The sequence below is a fragment of the Haliotis rufescens genome, unplaced genomic scaffold (assembly GCF_023055435.1).
Source record: "Haliotis rufescens isolate VD_foot unplaced genomic scaffold, xgHalRufe1.0.p SCAF_13, whole genome shotgun sequence".
Classification (NCBI taxonomy): domain Eukaryota; kingdom Metazoa; phylum Mollusca; class Gastropoda; order Lepetellida; family Haliotidae; genus Haliotis; species Haliotis rufescens.
Window position 1 is genome coordinate 19,109,962 of NW_025963813.1, and position 16,730 is coordinate 19,126,691.

Consider the following 16,730-nt stretch of genomic DNA (forward strand, 5'->3'; position numbering starts at 1 on the left):
TGGTGGTAATTTATTTCAGGCCGGAATACTGCTGACTGCGTTGAACATCAGAACACTTATTTGTTTACACATTTGTCAACGCTACAACGGTACATTGTGACAGACTGAGGGAGAGAAAATGAAAGAGATCAAGTTAAAACTGTTGCGCCCCTGAACTGTACGAGGACTCTTCTGATGTCCTTTGTCTAAAAAACAGCATAATATCTATGCTCTGACAGAGGGACCCATAACACAAAAACATACTGAATGAATTTCAGATTGATTGAGAGTGATTATTTCAACAGCATAAGAATGTTACTTCAGTTCTTCCTTCGGGTTCAAAGGGGTGTATGTCTTGTCCATACCAGCTGATGGCACTGCACCTCTGATCTCGGTGCTCGGGATTGTAGTGCATGACCCACGTGTTGGGGTAGTGACTATGGTGATGATTCGGGCTAAATGGTTTTAGAAGTTGGAAACTTTGTTTTAGGAAGTTTCGACACAATGATCGAAAGAAGACAGAATACTGTTCACACTTCAAAAGTGTATTATTACTTTGCAATATCGGCACCTCCTTGTCATTATCGAAAACGTCCTTGTTCAAAACATATTGACTGTTAATACAACGTGTATCCTTAAAACTCTCTATCAATTTTTAGACTCTTTGACAGATCCACAAGTTCATTTCTACTATTGGCTGGTAAATAACCAAGCATTTGGTAAACAGGTTTACAATTAGCGTCTATGACACGGGTCTGTTCAAAGTCGAACTCTTGTCGCCATTTAAGAGATATCGATGTTGAATTTCCTTCTCGAATGCAAACTTGACAGGGTTCTCCAGTTGAAGAGTTGGTTTTGGACTGCACGAATCTTTCCGTGTCACGTGTATATACCAGTCCCACAAATGAAAACAAATCTTTCACTGTTTTTGCTGGATAGGCTACTAAATCTTCATACAAGAGCAGTTTAGTTCTGTCAGGGTGAGATTTCATCAGCCTCTTTGTAACCTCTAGGTCTTTCCGAACCCTCAAACAGTGAATCTTGGAGTACGAATCAAGGTTGTTCCAATTTCTATTGACTCCCATCTGAGACCTGATAGTAGGCCGCGGGTCTCTCACCAAGTGTACGACTTTCAACGATGGATTTGATTTCATCATTGTCTCCACTGCTTCCATTTGTAAACGTATTGTTTTGACAACAGACACGTTTGACTGCGAGCATTGGTTTTGTAAGATTGACAAGCACTGCAACATTCCAAGGACACCCGGATTGGCCTTTAAACACTTCAGATAAGGTTTTGTGTTTTCACTGTATTTGAAGTGATCTTGACTTAGCGTGGCTATGTCTATCTTGTCTGGGCGACATCTGAGGAACGCCTCGGCAATGTCTATTGCTAGTTCTGCAAAACTGTCTGAACTTGTTATCCGCCTGGAATTAAATGATGTCTTTTTACTAGCGAGTACTTACATTGTGACATGTTTGTACTTGTATATTTTAATGTAACATAAAAGGAACAATAATTATTACAATTATTACCACACACACACACACATACCACACACACACACACACCAACAAACACCAAATAAATCCCCTCAAGTGTGAATGGGATCGACAACTCTTTGTGAACAGTAAAGTGCCTGCTGTATCTGTGATGGAGAGGTGTTTGGGGTGGTCACAGGTTTGCCCAATGACAAAAGAATTAATTTCCCCAACCTTTATAAAATATTGAGATTAAATGTAACACGCACGCACGCCCACGCACGCACGCGCTGTGTTAAAAAGTTAAAAAAAATATATGAAACAGTCTTTATATGAACAGGTGTCACATACATTTATAAATATATCCATTACACAAAAAAACGACACTGTAGCTCACCTGGATATGTCGTCAACAATTTGAAATGTCAAAAACGACAGACACAAAACAGCTTCTGTCAGCATTGATATTCAAAACATGTCTGCAAAATACTGAGGACTAAAACAGGGACTATACCAAATGATTTGAACAAAATATGATTTCATGATCATCATAAAGAGAAACATTCACGCCAAGGTTTAGCTCCCTCAGCCAAATATGTTATTTGAGATAATTTAGGAGCACCTTTCAGCTTCACTGGACTGCTTTAACGAAACTATGCTTATTTTGAATTAATTATTTAGGAAGACAGAACAAGAACAAATGGCCTGTAGGTAACCTGCTGTTATTTGTTTTCAAAAGCGGGAACTAAACAAACGCATCTGTTTATACTGTCATTAGCCTATCTCACCTTTCGATAATGTTTGATGCAAATGAAACAAGGCATGTTTTATTCTTAATTCATTAAAGATCCGCTCTCTGTCACATTAATCTCTTTATATGTAGACGTTATAAACAAGCTGTACTGTCTATACTGTAAGAAAGAAATAGTTACTTACAGGCCATGAAGAGAAGAAGGACGATTCCCAAGACAGTTCTCATTTTGTGGCCGTGTTGTGCTGTGTCGCGGGTTGTGTTGTGTTGTGTCATTCTGTGTTGTGCTGTGTCGTATGTGTTGTGTCGTACTATGCTGTGTCGCGCGTTGTGTTGTGCTGTGTTGTGGTCCATTCGTCTAAGGCGTCGCAATTCGCTCTGCATTGTTGCGCCCTTTTGACACCGCCCCCCCCCCCCCCCCACACACACACACACACACATACACACAAATATCATAGCGGGTTCGAATCCCGGGTCGCCCCGGTTGTGTATTAGGTTTGTTAGTACGATGTTACCAAAGTGGTAAAAGTCTGAGACCTGCATCACTTCGGACTTTTCCTCCCATATTAAGCTGACACGCCGTGATACAAATGGAATACTGTTCAAAGCGGCGTTAAACCCAACTTACGCACTCACAATACATTTTGATCAGAAAAGGCCGGAAGAAATCCCACTGACTTCACGAGGCGAAACCGATTTTTCAATATGTCCTAACGCATATTTTGAAGTCGGATTCGAACCTCTTGAACAAAATGGGGTCTTATCGTTGGTGAGAACAACAATGTGAAGTTGCAGATAAACGGCATAAGCTCATTTCACTCTCAGTCAGGTGAGCTAAAGACATGCTTACACGTTCACATAATTTGTAACACCTTAGTTGACCGCGTGTAATCATACAACCATTCCATTCCCACCTTGATGGTCGATCAAAATAGCTGAGAAGTCTAAAATGTGATCTCCAAATCCAATTCAAACTATGAATCGGTTCAAAAACGTAGAATACATCCGGGTGCTGATCAAACATCCCCCCTGTGAGAGTCGATCCACTTCGCATGTACGTAAGTATTATAAGGTTTGTCCGGGGAATTTGGCCATTCCAAGTGTGTAGCTTTCGAAATGTATCCATCGAAAACTCTGGGCTAGTTTCTGAAATTGCAGAACAAATTTAAAGTACACAATATAGGATTGCGTTATAGATGATGAAGCTAGATTACATATATAGTCCCATTGCGTCTTATAAGGGGCAACCGCCGCTCTTCCAAATGATAAATGCTATACGGGTATCATTGGCAGGCTGCATTAGCTCTGTCGCCTATAGTCACATTGCTTTTGTCGTTAGTGCATTTTCACACTAAATAATAATATTAGCCTGCAATGAAGTGACTCTTCAAGGCGTTTTTAAACCACGTGGATTGTGTGTTCATCCATGTTATATACAGTTTGATACAATTTGTTTGTTTGTTTGTTTGCTGTTTAACGCCGCACTCAGCAATGTTCAAGCTATATGACGGCGGTCTGTAAATGATCGAGTCTGGACCAGACAATCCAGTGATTGACATCATGAGCATCGATCCATGCAATTGGGATACGATGACTTGCATCAACCAGGCCAGCGAGTCTGACCACACGATCCCGTTAGTCACCACTTACGACAAGACCTATTCTACCCCGGATCTTCACGGGTCGGATACAGTTTGGACCTGTGTAATTAACATGCCTTTCCAAGCTACGTTCTTGTGCTAAAGCTGGGTTAAATGATGTTCTGTACTCAGAGATGTTAACCTGAGTTATATGGCAAGAGAAGGCATAGTTCGGCTACAGAACATGCCTCCAAATTGCACTGGCGTAGGAATGACATTGCAGCTACCGACCAGCCAGGAAGGTTTCTGTCAGGATATTGGAATGACACAGCTCGTGGAATTATTCCTCTTGGTTGTCATAGATGCCAAGAAGGGATTTAATAATAATATATTATTTCCAGCAGAAACTGCAAAAAATAGTTTGTCTTTCAAAACTATGTGTTGAAGTTGCATTTATATTTACCTGTGTTTGTGAGATTGTTTTGCTCATCAGTTTGACGTTACAGTTGTATTTGTACGGAGACTTACCTGTGCTGGTGAGATTGTTTTGCCTGGTTGTTGCATCAGTCTTTGCTGCTTGAGTGATATAAGAGGATTTTGACTGTGGGATTCCGCCTGAACTCGAATTCATCTTTTCAGTATGTTATTTCACGCGATGGTGATGGTTGGTGAACTTACCAGTGTTGTGCTTTGACTCCCAGTCTAGAACACTCTTTGATATCTCTAGGGGTCGACTGAAGGAGATCAATTCTGCAACAAACAGCGTACATGTAGTATCTTACACATTTTGACGAATCAGTGACATTCTTCAAATGGGAAGAAACTGTGACATTGTCCATGCCAAACAGATATCATAGCACTGTGAACCACAAAAAAAAACTTAATCATTTTATTTAACTTCAGTATGTTCACAACTGAAATTTCATCTTTCAGATTGTCACATATTGCCATAATTCTAAAACTTTCTGACGCATCTTTTAATGCATTCGTGACCAACTCGTGTTATTCCGGGAAAAGCCGAATAGCGACTCGTGCCCCTCTCATGGCCATTTTTGCAAACGGGGTTCCGTCTTAGCGCAAACGTGCATACCTAAAATAATTGTCAACTCGTCGCGTTATGGTTCACATATTTTCCCCCATATATTGTATATATTTCAGATGCCATTTAAAGCACATCTGGACATGCGGAATTATACAGTATGATTGAACACATTTAACTGTGCCTTGGGTATATTTTTAGATGCAAGACATATGTAAAATCAAAACATATTTCTGAGGGATTCTTTGAAATCATACGCGCAATCTGATCGGTTTGTCGTATTTTCGCACATAACATTCATCGATAGGGGGACGAGTCTTCTTGCAGGTTATGGAAAGAGGCGAGTTGTGGCGAATGCTTTTAATGATGGACAGCCATATATTGTAAGATAAACAAATCACATCTTTACTTTACAGAAGTAAAACCTTTGTGAAAAATAGAGACATTATTTCATAATGCTCTTTTATTGTTATTGTAATTTGATAAGGGAATTATGTTTTTGAGCTATTTCTTTGCCTACTTTAAACATATCACTATTAAAAGCTTCAAATTCCAAATTGTTTCTCTTAATGATGGCTACATGTATTCCTTTTTGTGAATGTGAATAAAAAATATATGTTTTTTTAATTAGGAGAAAACAATTATACATCAAATATAGGAAAATCTATTTTCAATCTGAAGATGTCTTTTTCCTAAATTCAGCCAAAACTTTTTACAATGCTCACATCGCAGATATACATGAGTTAAAATATCATGCTCATGATCAGATTCACACAAAAACTATATAGAGTCAGCAACAAGATTCCTTTAAAGAAATCTTTTTTTTGTAGAAACAGCTCTATCTATTAATCTGTACTGAAAGTCAATATAATTAATTTTGACAGACGCATTTCCAAGGAATGATTATATCAAAGTTATGATGCCATTTTTCACACAACAGTGGAGGATCTGCTGATATATAACGTTTATCACAGAATGTTCTGGAGCTTTGTTTGGAGCCAGAAAAATGGGATTAATATCGTTTTGGCGAAACCGCATTATCGGTTGTTCGAGAAGGGAGCTAACTCCGTTTGCCTAATCGAAAGTTTGAGGTGGGCCCACATTTGAAACTAAACACACTTGTTGTTGAGAATATGTACTACGTAAACAAACCCGCATTACGAACTGCTATTTTGTCTATTTAAAATAAGTTTTTATGACTTATAATTGGATTAGAATGCACAAATGCGAAGACACTACAGCAGAAATCACTTCTACGAACATTGCAAAACTAGGTCGTGGGGTCATTAATATTCATGAGTTATTCCTTTTATGGAACAAGTTTTCGGAAAAGTTTGAGGTAATAGGCTTGTATCATGTCCGAGTTCAGTTCAGGTGTAGGCATAATTTCAGGCTTATATCGCCACCAACACTTAGATTGAAATCAGTTTAGATTAGATTGATGTGTTATGCTGGAAAAGCAGAATGAGTGGTGTTGCCTCTGTAAATTTAGTTTGAAGTAGATCTAAGTTTCTTGCTTTGTAACTACTTTTGCAAAACTATTATGCGTTATTCAAACTGAAAAGACTTTGTGTGCTTTTCGTAGAATTAACGTCACACTAAATATTTTACAAAGACGTTTCCCACCAATATTACAAAATGAAATACTATATAATGCTACACACCCATGCAAAGTAATGACAAATGTGAGCTCACTGAATGACTTTGTCAACCCAATGAAGCCCAGCGATTTACAAATGTGGGCCCACCTGTTTCGATCACTTTATGACGGAAGAAGTGGGCCTACATTTTAGAAAATGGTTATACACAAGCCAAGCTAATGAAGCTTAGTGATTTATAAATGTGGTCCCTCCTGTAGCATTCACTATGACGGAAGAACGTCTACCCACTACCCAGATAGCAGTCAGACGTTGGGCCAACGTTGGGCCAACGTTATCACTTACGTTGGGCCAACGTTGGCTATCAACGTTGGCCCAACGTCATTTTGACCGGCGGCCCAACGTTGGGCCAACGTTGGCCGAACATCGTTGGTCCAACGTTGACCCAACGTTGGGCCAACGATGTTCAGCCAACGTTGGCCCAACGTTGGGCCGCCGGTCAGAATGACGTTGGGCCAACGTTGATAGCCAACATTGGCCCAACGTTGATGGCCAACGTTGGATTACGTCTGTTTTATTCCTCACTATACCTCCCAGGCAGCCTGAAATGTTTGTACCAAGGTAGTTAAGACATCAGGTAACAAGCAATATACATTCTGCAAGTTAGATTCACTCTGAACTCTTTCCATGAAAGAACATGCCAATGAAATGCGCTCTCTTCTGGCAGGGTACCTCAGCATACATAGATTGAAATAGGGCCAAGAAAAAATTCAAAATGTTTCAAATTACACGTGCAATTTCGTGCTATAATATTTACTTTCCAAAACCATTTTCAAGACTATGTGCAAATTGTTCACAAATGTTTCAACACTATTAAAAGATAAATGATTTTCCCACAAGTTTCCAAATTAAAAACCATCAGACAATAAGCCTGCCACAAATTGAAGCGTTTAATTTTTCTTGGCCTTACCCCATACATTCAGCATTAGGGCAACGCTGAGACAAGCAAAATAGTCCATGCATAGGATGTCCTATGATCAATATACTTGATCTATTAAAAAATATGATAACAGCAACAAAATGACAATAGAATTCTGGTTTCGGTGACCTTTATTTATTTGTTACATGACAAATCAGAACTTGGGCTGAGTGGTTGAGGAGCCTTTTCAATCCTCAGATGTCAGAAGAACTTAACACAGGGATGATCTTCAACTGTATCCACGGTCCGTGTGCCTTGGTAACTGAATAAAACAATGACACAATTATAATAATGATAAGGCAAGGGACATTTTTTACATACAAAATGGTTGCCTTCCCCTAAATAATAATTTGATGTATGAAAAAAAGTCTCAGCAGTGCTACTTCCACCCATCCAAGTCATAAAACTGTTAAAAACTGCTAAAACTGGGAAGGTAGCATAGACAGTAATACCATGATGCTCTTGAATCATAGATAGGCAGAAAAGCTATTAACACTAAATGAACAAGAGTAAAGACTCATTCATTTTCCAAAGTTTAAAACATAGAAAAAGCATAATTATCAAAATCAAACTTTGCACTGCACATCAAGTTATAGGTCTCACAAATGTTGAAGAAAATAATTCTAAGTTCAAAACATGAAACAAATCATATTTTTTTCTGAAAATACACATATCAAAATCAACATTTTCACTGTACCTCTTTTATTACTATAGAAAGTGTTTCTTAAATTTGGAAAGAATCCATGCAGCAGTTCTCAAGTTAAAGGTCACACAATGTTGATATAAAAAAACAAACATTTTAAGTTCAAAACATGTACAAAAATTATATTGTTTAATAAAATACACATATCAAAATCAACCTTTGCTGTGCATCCCATTTTTTAATATAAAAGTGTTCGTTAAATTTGGACAGAATCCATGTTCTCTAGTAGATCTCAAGTTACAGGTAGCACAATTGTTGAAATAAAAAATATTTTAAGTTCAAATCATAACAAAAGCTATATTTTCTTAGAAAATACACTAATCAAAACCAAACTTCACACTGCACCTCTCCTGTGGGTGTAGAAACTGTACCCATAATTGGAAAAGAATCCATGAAGTAGTGTTCAAGTGATAGGTCGCACAAAGGTTGAAATAAAAAGAAATATTTGAAGTCAAAAACATTTAAAGAATCTTATTTTTTTCAGAAAATATACATATCAAAATCAAACTTTACTTTGCACTGCACTCACACACAAAAATGTCTTTGGAAGGAAGGACGGACAGATAAACTTGATCACCCGCCCTTTTAGATTGGGGGTGTAATTAAATAAGAATCATCTAAATTTTTATTATTGAAGATGTTTGAAATATATTATTGCATCATGTATACCTTTCTGGCTGTGATGTGATGTAAACAAATATGCTTCCACATTACTGTAAACTCCACCTGAAAGAAAAATAGAAATCTCAAAGTATCACATTCTCAAATAAATCAGTAGAGATAAATCTGATTTACTAACAGTATGATGTGAGTGGTGTTATTTTTGGCAAATAGTTTTATCAGCCAATAGAAATCAACTGTAATTATTCAAAAGCAATAACTTTACCTTTCTGCTGTACCTCACAAACTTGTGATCAAGTAAAAAATAATGCAAAATAGCATGCATATGTTGGCAAAGTTTCTAAAATCTGATGTGAAAAATAAACAAATAAATGAAAATTATATATTGCCAAATAAAGAGTTCCAACGTTGGAAGCATGAATGTTGAATAAGATTATGAATTGACCTTCCAATAAGTAATAGAAGTGTTAACACTGGTATTAAATTAAAATCGTGATTTTAGATTCTATTTTATTTTAAAAATATAAATATGAATATTTTCCATATAAATATGCCATGATATCTAAGTTCTAACATTTACAAAGATAGTAACGTTGGAAAAATTAACAAAATGCGATATCGGAGACAACACCAGATGAAGCTGAAACAGCTCTGTAAATATTTATTGAAATATATTATTCTCAATCGGAAATGATTTCATGACTATTTCGTACCCAATCTTATCCAATACGTTCCCTTCGTTCTAACCATTACTCCCCCGCGGTATGCACAAATAAAAAAGCGATTATGCCATTATCAATCCCTTTCAAATAACAACAAACACAATCCCACGGCCACTGATTTGTGATCGAAAACTGAACTCGCGATGTTGCCGACAACAGGGAAAAGCTCCGTACACTGATCAGTAGGAGTCTGCATGGTATTATTTTATCATGTACACGGAATGCTTTGAGTTTTGGAAGCCTCGTTCTGAATTGTTCAGTTTAGTTGATCTTTTTGACCGTAAAATTTCACAAGCGAGAACGAAATTGACCTTTTCAGTTGAGTTTGCTTGTTATTTTTAAACTTCCACGAGAATAGAAACAACCAGTATTCATTTACAAATACCACAGTCAGTGTTTGTTTAGGTAGTCATGTGGTCGCTCGCTGTCCGGTGACCACCAACTGTTAGAAACAGCTGAGATCGACACTCCATCTGAACTTACGCGACACGGTGCACATTTCTTTGCACTAACTTGTCCTCACGATCACGACAAACTTTATGACACGGACAAGCGCGACTTTTTTGGGGGTATGCTAGTAATAGTAAGCTATATATTTGCAAGCAATCAGAGTGACATATTCCTATTTGGCTTCGGGTCATGAAGTTTGTGGTGTTTTCAATTTCTGGAAAATAATTACTCGTGTTGATATTTCTGAATGAACAATGGTTGTTTTATTCTCGGGTACTGTTTGTACATCATATTAGATATTGATTAAACACTTACCTCCATATATTCGAGGAAAACAGTATTCCGATGATCGAACGTGTGCTTGTGTCTCGTCGTCTGCTCGTTGAGAGGCGCAAAAAACGCAGCGCCCTCTTAGTGAAGCTGTCAATTACGAGTAGCGCCCCTTGGAAATAATTTCCGAAATGCGACCTAACGTTGTAACAACGTTGGGCCAACGTATAAAATCCGACCGCGACACTGCCAACCATTGCCGACGTTGGGCCAACGTCTGAATGCTATCTGGGTAGGCGATATACAAATGTGGGCCCCATTGTTCCGATCACCATATATGACGGGAACAATGTGGGCCCACATTTTAGAAAATGGGTATCAGCACTAAAACAATCTAAGAAGATTTACGGATGGAAAGATAAATATATCATGCATTCAAAAATTTATTTAAGAATATGTTTTACCTTAGGGATAAGCTGGGCATTAAATAGCTGGACCAACAACGTACAGCGTGACTGACGCCATTTCTCGCAAATACGAACACAACGGTAATAGCTCCCGTTTGAAATTAGAGTGACCTCCCTTTCCCAATATGAACAATAAATATATTGTTTTGAGGTTAGTTGTTTTCAAATCATTGAATGATGCAAATCCATGCTCATTGCAGATACCAGCCATATTATGCATACCATTTTGAACAAATTTTTAATCAGCAGATTATGATTTCTAAACCGGTGGCTCAACCACGCTGGTTCTGAGAATAATTCATTAATATCGTGAGAATTAACAGCATGATCCCTGTAACTAGTCGCCCATGTGAAAACATCACTCCAGAACGGCTTATCTATTTAAAACAAATTGTCAGTGTTTGCTCCTGGAAGAATTATTTTTGTGTGTGAATGGGTTATTTGATCCTTTTTGCCCAACTGAATCTGTTTCGCCAATGTCCATGTCATATTAGATGAGATCAATTTAGGTTTTACTATGTGGAGTTTAGTTGGCCTGTCACGGGCTTGGGGTTTCCCATTAGATTCTTCAACAATATGCTTCATCCTTGGGTAATTACAGTTGTGGCAACGTTTCGGTTGCCATTGTGTTTCTAGTGCGGTGTGACTTTCCGCTGAATGACCACCGACCTTCTGCTAGCCGGTCAAACACTCGATACACTAGACCACGGAGGTGGATGAGCGAAGAAAGATGACACCAGGCCAGTATGTGTAATACACCAGGTTGAATTCATCATTAATATATTTACCCAGTTTAAAACATTAGGTCCATTCCATATTGATATCATATTTGCGGCGTCAAACAACCAAAAAACAGCTCATTTTGTTACGCAAAGTGTGTGTGTGTGTGTGTGTGTGTGTGTGTGTGTGTGTGTGTGTGTGTGTGTGTTTGTGTTTGTGTACTCGCATTTGTGACATCCTGAGGACCAAGAACAAGTAGAACACCAACGTTGTGAGGACGTTTTCAAACTAGAGGACTTGCACCCCAGTCCTCGGATTGACATTGCAGATTTGGCATCAGTGAGAGCCCACATGTATGTAGCATAAGTTTTATGACAGTCCTCGGATTGGGGTATTTTAAGACTTTCGTTACACACCCTCCATGCGCTAAACACACTTTACTCGCTCGAAAATGTGTACAGAGATGTGCTTAACCCCTCAGCCAATCATATTTGCTTCCTGTATCTAGAGCCAATCAGAGACGATCTTACTACCATCCAATCAATTGTGTCGAAAGACAACATTACTAACACTTAAAACACATCTGTGACGTCATTCCCTTGTTTGAACGCTCCATTATTTTACAGGAATGGAGAGTTGCTTGTTGTTTTTTACATTAATTTATTTATGAATAGTAGTTGTATGCATCAGCGTAGGACCGCCTCAGGATTACAGGACCGCTCAGGATTACAGGACCGCTCCTGGCTTCTGATTGGTCGAGAGGATCACGTGACCTCTGTGACGTCACTTCCGGTCACGTGACCTGCGCATGCGCGCGGGGCATGATGGGACTTGCGCGCGCCTCAAAGAGGGCGGCACATCCGTTTCCGGTGGCGTGCGCCTTCAAGATGGCGGCACATCCGTTTCCGGTGGCGTGCGCATTCAAGAGGGCGGCACGTCCGTGTCCGGTGGCGTGCGCCCCTCCAAGAGGGGCGTCGCCTCCGTGTCCGGGGAGGATTGGGAAAACCCGGAGAAGCGCACGTAAAAGGTGAACAGGATCGACATTGAAAGAAGCGCGTCAAAAATCTTTTGTTGTTGTTGTTGTTCTAAACATAGAAAAGGTGGTGGTGGTGAAGGGAGGGTGGTGGTGAAGGGAGGAAGGTGGGAGGAGGAGGAGGAGGGAGGGAGGAAAAAAGGAGACGGGTTCATGGTGTGGGTTGGAGGGTCGTCAAAGCAAAGGATGATAGTTGTCTTTTGTGTGAGATGGCGATCCTGTTTTGTTTTTCTTCATCCTACAGACAACACAACACTACTATTGGTTCAACTTTTTTTAATCCCCTGCTCACATGAACCAACACAACAAAACAAAAGTCACAGGATTAGGGGCGTCCCTGTGACTTTTGTGAACATGAACTTTTGCCACTTTGATAGTGAACGTATGTACATTCCTAAAACGCAGTGAACGTATGTACACTCCTCAATCAGGAATGTTGACAGTCAGGTGATCGTAGGTTCAGTGAACAAGTGTCAGGTCAATAAGGGCAGAAAGGTTGGTTCTTTTGATGTAGGGTACGCGTCTGGGCACTCAGTCGAAAGGCAGGCATCTCATCCACAGGAACGGAGGTAGACTCTTTGGTATGAAACCATGCTAATACCGTGGCATCATTCTTCAGTCCAACGTATCTAACACTTGATTAAAAGTCCACCCACGCACGCGATAGGTCAGCATGTAGAGACAGTACACCCCACACAACGTGCTGTATCCATGTTGTAAGGGGCGTGTATTCCACCGTTGTTGAATCTGACCCATGCGATTCAAAGTCTCTTTAAACAGGGGTAATGAATACAGTCCATAGCTATCCATCATTTCCACGGATCCAGGAGCTGGACGATAGATGCTCACCCAGTGTGTGCCAGGTTGATCGCTTAAATCTGTGTTGATCACATAGGCTTTGGGGTAAAAGGTGTCATCCTGTTGCCATCCCAGTCTGGCAAAGTCATCTCTGGCCAGGGTGCCCCGTTAGATGGCATGAAGTGGTTCGTCATCAGCCACGAGGGCTTCTAAATCCAAGGTGCTCAACCCGAGTGGTTCATCCATGGTTCCTTGTAGGAGGAGAAAAAGTGTTGCATGACCGTCTGTCGCTGCTCTTTTTATACCATCATCGCATTCCGGAAACGATCTATTTCCAGAACATTTTTCGTATTCCTCATAGCAGATGAGGGTGACTGGGTCCTCGAGAGCTTGTCCAAACTGGATTTCCAAACCCAACTTGCCAGTGTGTCGAGGGCAGTTGATGCCTTCATCAGCGCCAAGGTCTGGGGTGAGATCCACCACCCACAAGGTGTAACCTTGAGTAAAGGCCTTGGGAGTCAGTTCGCAGGTCTCAGGTCGCCATAGCTGCCCCATGTTTTGGAACAGATTCATGTAGACTTGTTTCAAATGGGCGCTGTTGTTGCTGAAGTCGATTTTCATTTCAGTGCCATGGACTTCCTGGCTGTTGACTTTGAGCTTCATCATGGTGACATGATTGTGTTTGAAGTTGTACGGATTCTTCTGTCCACCAGTCCCAGGACCACGCGTTTTGGTAATTGGTCACCGATGAGGTGATCCTTGTGAAAGTCCCTACCGCCTCTCGGGATGTCATTGTCAGTCACATGCACACGTGAAAGGGGATACTTGGCAGTCACCCCAGCGTTCAGACTGGACACGTGTGTTTCTCGGACAGCAGGATCGATGTTGAGCTGACGGACATAGAATTCGGCTTTGGTCAGCGCTAGTTTGTAGACACCATCAGCAGCACACATGAAGAAGAACTCATCGGGACTTCGTAGCAATTCCAGTTTCATAGGGACACCATCCAGCAGATAACGGTCTTGAAGAAACAGGTCACAGTGTAGACGGCCTGTAAGTTCCACTTCTTTGGTGGGTACGATAAGATCGCGTCGCGTTCTGACACCTGTGTTTCTTGTGTTCACATCTGCATCAGGATTGAAGACGTCCATTTTACCAGCATCGTTGGTGAACCATCCAGGACATCATGTTGCTTTCTGCATTAGTAGCGGCGTCTGAAGTGAAGTGTCACGATGGCTTTCCCCATTTGAAATGGCACGGGTCGCCCTGTGTCGTCCATGATATAGAGTTTAATACCGTCAAAGGAACCATGACACAACCCAAGGTAGTGAATATGCTGAGGGCTTTTAATCACCACACTGTCTTGCATCATCTTCTTTGACACAGGCACGTAGATCAGCAAGGGAGCCATCGTATTGCCCACAATTTGATCTTCGACCAGGTTGGTGTAAATGTACACAGTATCAAATCCTGACAGACGATGTGCTTTTGTGTCACCTGTGATTTCCACATAGCCACCGGTCATGGGAGTAGCCCCCACTTGCCAATGGGCCAAGGCAGTCAAGGGTACGGGCGTCTCTGTGTAGGTTTTATAGTCCTCCTCACCGAGGAGCAGTAGTTGAACAAATCCGAGCATTCTCGAGAGTGGACTTGGCATGATCACTTCCGTGGAATAGAGTGGTCCACCAGTATTTCCCATGAGAGGATGATTGATTGCTACTTCTTGAGGGGCTTGGAATCGCACCTTACCATCTTCAAGCATGTCAAATCGAAGACTATCTGTGGGATACTTGACATCAATGACAAACCGTCTCCCATCACTTTGGACGCTGTCTGAGGGCTGTTCTTTCAAGACATACGTAATGTGTTCCTGAATCAAACGGTTGAGGGTTTTCACCAAATCTTCAGATGAATAGACGCCTTTCTCGATAGGAATCTTCTTGCTTTCATAATGGACGACACCATACTGTGGGTGTGGTATAGCGCTCCCCGCGCTTTCATACACAAGGGTGTCTTTTTTCAGTTTGAGGTTCAGCGCAAACCAGTCAAAGGGTGGGGCGACATTGTACCATGTCATCGGAAAGTGAACTTCGCTGACGCCCACCACACACTGTTGATGGTCCAGATGCAGAGGATAAGGCAACTTGATTTCATACGCATCGACGGTGTTGTTTGGATAGATGTCCATGGAGGCATCACTGGGCAGGGTCATGTAAAAGTCTTGTTTCGAAAAAAAGGTGGCAGCCATGATGACGTGAGTTAGGGTAGAAAACTCTGGGTGGATGAGGTATCAAGTTGAAGTCTTCTGGTGGACGGGGTCGTCGTGGGTATGCCTGGTGAGGTGGCCAAGGTGGGTGGTGGAAGTATGTATCCCAAACAACTGGAGAGCAGGGCTGTCCACAACTGTTTCTCTCCATGATCCAAGGCCAACTGTACCATGCTCATGATGATCACGCCATATATCACAATGATCTGAGCAAAAACACGACTTCACTGCGGGGTAACGTCATGCCAAAACAACACCAAGGTGAGTGTCGGCACTGGTGATGACGAGGTGCAGCAGCAAGGGGTGGTTCATCGGTACCCACGGATGCTGAGAGGCTTCTCTGCAGAGGTAATGACGGTGGTGGTGGTGGTGGCGGTTCTGTCATCGCGTGTGTCCACCCTCTGAATGAGTCTGAGAGACGGCAAGCTCCTTATTTTATCTGTAAATGATCTGCAGGGATCCACAAATTAAAACTGGCAGGGTAGCCAGTCCATTTCACCAAGACCTCTTCTTGACCCTGTTTCGGTCCTGGACGTCTTTTCAACACGGGATCCACGGCATACACATCGTCTGTTTTCAAGATGGGTTGTATTTCTTCAGGGTAAAAAGTTCCTTGGAGGACTTCACCATGATCATCTTTGATCCGATACACAGGAGGTGTTCTCCCAGTCACCAACCGATCCACCGTAAACAGTTCAGTGGTCCAATTGGGGAGATAACCTTTCTCAAAGGTGCTTTTGGTTTTGTTCAGACGTACACGGGTGCCTGGCAGTAAAAGAGAGGGGGATCTTGTCTTGGGGGACGACAGTCTTTGTGTTGTTATTTTCTTTTTGCGCTGAAGCCGTTGTTGTTGTTGTTTTTCCTCCATGTAGTCTAACACCCGAATTTCTGACAGGGGATCTCCTGGGAGGACTTCCACAGGTCGCTGGCCAATGGTCCGATGCACACAACGGTTGTACGACTTGATCAACTGGGGTAAGACTTTCAAATAGTGTCTGGTCCCATGCTGTGTAAAGTATCGCCACATTTTATTTTTCAGAGTCCTTTGAAACCGTTCCACCACGGCTGCTTTCGTTTCAGGATTTTGACTAGTGTAGAAATGAATGCCATGCTTCGTCATGAGAGCCTGGAAAGGACGGTTGACAAATTCTCTGCCTTTGTCTGTTTGCAATTGAGCAGGGAGTCGATCTTTGGCTTGTTGCATCAGCAAGGTTTGAAAACCTTCGGTCAAAGCAGAACTGCTCTTGGCCTTCAGGGGTTGCACCCATGCCA

The 16,730-nt window shown here is 41.3% G+C and overlaps 1 protein-coding gene and 1 long non-coding RNA gene across 2 annotated transcripts in view; both read right to left on the bottom strand.

The window, feature by feature from the left end:
- Positions 1-16,730, bottom strand: part of LOC124132257 (carbohydrate sulfotransferase 5-like) — a 47,860-nt gene continuing 31,130 nt past the window's right edge. The window contains exons 3-5 of the mRNA XM_046496099.2: positions 4,471-4,542; positions 3,127-3,358; positions 1-1,407 (exon numbers count right to left, since the gene is read on the bottom strand). Coding sequence (XP_046352055.2) covers positions 615-1,407; positions 3,127-3,358; positions 4,471-4,542 — 1,097 coding nt within the window. The 3' untranslated portion in view covers positions 1-614. The remainder of the gene's footprint in view (positions 1,408-3,126; positions 3,359-4,470; positions 4,543-16,730) is intronic.
- On the bottom strand, positions 7,525-10,465 carry LOC124145763. The gene is made up of 3 exons (XR_007220371.1): positions 10,220-10,465; positions 8,781-8,837; positions 7,525-7,670 (listed from the first exon to the last, which is right to left on the bottom strand). It is a non-coding gene; the product is annotated as an uncharacterized LOC124145763 (long non-coding RNA).